This window comes from Morone saxatilis, unplaced genomic scaffold (genome assembly GCF_004916995.1).
Source record: "Morone saxatilis isolate NCDOM2014 unplaced genomic scaffold, NCSU_SB_2.0 Contig8, whole genome shotgun sequence".
NCBI classification, from domain to species: domain Eukaryota; kingdom Metazoa; phylum Chordata; class Actinopteri; family Moronidae; genus Morone; species Morone saxatilis.
The window spans coordinates 12,616,932-12,619,143 of NW_023340257.1; the positions used below are offsets into that span (position 1 = coordinate 12,616,932).

At 44.1% G+C, this 2,212-nt stretch overlaps 1 protein-coding gene across 1 annotated transcript in view; it reads left to right on the top strand.

Moving 5' to 3' along the window:
• Positions 1–179: 179 nt before the first annotated feature.
• LOC118341869 (CWF19-like protein 2) overlaps positions 180–2,212 on the top strand; it is a 3,072-nt gene continuing 1,039 nt past the window's right edge. Inside the window, exons 1-2 of the mRNA XM_035680271.1 lie at positions 180–313; positions 801–894. Coding sequence (XP_035536164.1) covers positions 206–313; positions 801–894 — 202 coding nt within the window. The 5' untranslated portion in view covers positions 180–205. The remainder of the gene's footprint in view (positions 314–800; positions 895–2,212) is intronic.

Below are 2,212 nucleotides of genomic sequence, written 5' to 3' on the forward strand. Positions count from 1 at the left end.
TATTTGTCCTTTGTGTGTGTGTGTGGTGTGTGTGTGTGTGTGTGTGTGTGTGTGTGTGTGTGTGTGTGTATGTGTGTGTGAGAGCATAGTTGTCATGTGTTGCTGTTAAGTGCTCATTGATCTTTTCTCAATCTATATATCTTTCTTTTTCTTCGTTTAACCCCCCCTCAAACCGTCTGCCTCCTTCCGCTAGAGAGACGAATGGATGACCTTTGACTTCCTGGCAATGAGTACCACGTCCACAACAGAGAGACGGGCTGAGAAAGAGCGACTGAAAGAGGAGGAGAGGGCAAAGGCTCAGGCCATTGAACAGGTGTGTGTTGTTGTTTTTTTAACACCCATTTTCTCTCAAATTCGTAATGACCATTTCCCTTCTACTGGGGTTGTCGTTCCACTGTCGGCCCAGCGGAGGGTGTAGACAGCCACGTGGTGTCCCTGGTGTCCTCAGCCGGCAGATTCACATGTATCTGTTATTTGAATCTTAATGCAACATGACCTGCATGTCTGCGTAAGAGGGAGATAAAAAGCGACCGTGTTTGTGTGTGCCTGGATCGCTCACGGCATGAAACCACTGTGGTAGTCCGTCTCCTCGTTTTGCCCACTGTGTGGTTACCAAGGTAACAGAGGTTGGCCCCTCTTGGACAGCAGTGTGTGTTTGTGTTGGTGTGTGTTTGTGTGTGTGTACTTATTGTTGTCTGCAGGGTGTTTTTGTCTGGATTTTTAGCATTTGTGCCCCTGTTGTGCTATTGAGGGTATATATAGAGATGATTAAAGTGTATGTGTGTTTGCGGTTCCCTCAGGCTGGTTTGCACAAATTGGAGTTAAACCCGTTCTGGAAAGATGGAGGAACTGGTCTGCCCCCAGAGCAGAAGGCTGGTACTGCAGCAACGAAAGGTAATAACAGAAATTACTTTGGGCATTTCCAAGAGTTATATAAAAGAACATTTTGCAGTTCTTTAAAATATAAGCACCTCAGAATAAAGCCTCCCTCCAAATTGTATTTATTGATGTTTTTTTTCATTCAACATTAAAACCAAGAAATTCTTTGTAGAAGAGGCAGAGCTATACTTTTTTGTGATGAAAGTTGCCTCAGTAGAGCAGAGTGCATGAAGCTGCAGTATTGTTAATTTTGTTACCTAACTAAAGCTTCACTGTTCCCCTCTAGCAAAGAAAAACAGTGTGCAATTCAGATTTCTCCTCCTGCTCTCCACGATCATACACTGCGCATACATATCCATGTTTACCTACAGCACTTTACTCTCTCTCCTCTTGCTGATTTCTCCTCATCCCTCATTTTTTCCCCTTCCCTGTTTTTTTTCTCCTTTTAGACCACGTCAGAGTAATCTTTATCTTGGTACATCTACTATATTACTCTTATTTCTAAAGTCCCAATGGAGGATTCAAGGAATTTCAAACAATCCCCAATGACCCCTCATCCCCACATTCATTTCCCACCTAAACTGTCTGTTTCAAAAGCGATCTGTGTGGTTACGTGTGACAGTCGCAGTCCTGCTCAAAATGAGATGTAGGTCTGTCGCAAAGGGGAATAAGCTGCAGAGTTTATTGGTGCGTTGGAAGTGCAGGAGAATTTTAAAAACCAGAGAAGACTACAATTATGAGTGCAGAAAAGTCAAGATGGAGGTTTGACGGAAGAATGAGAGGACAGATAGAGCAAGGAAGAGCATCCAAGTTAGGGATTTAGGGAAAGAGACAGACAGACAGACAGACAGACAGAGAATAAGCTGTGTTAAGCTGACAAGCAAATGCAGGTATGTGCGCATGTGTCTCTTATCTCTACACAGTAAGTACAGTTCCCTCTAGAGTTGGCACAGAAAGGCAAAATAAGCTGACGCAAACATCACGCACACACACGCACACACACCATAAACGTATACACACATGCACAGCACTACCAGCGACATCACCATCCACACACACCAACACACACCAATGACACACACACATACACCACACCACACTACACACACACACACATAAACACACACACACACACGAGATTCAGCTACGACACCACTGACACACAACTGATGCACTACTGGTAGTCTTACACGCACCGCTTACTTACAAACAGTGGTTGGGTTTGCAGTTGCCCTCCTTTCAGGGCTGTGTTATGACATTTAACATCGGTGTTTCGTTGCTTCTGTCTTTTAAATCATTACTTGCTCGCTGTCAGCCACGAATGTTAAAGCAG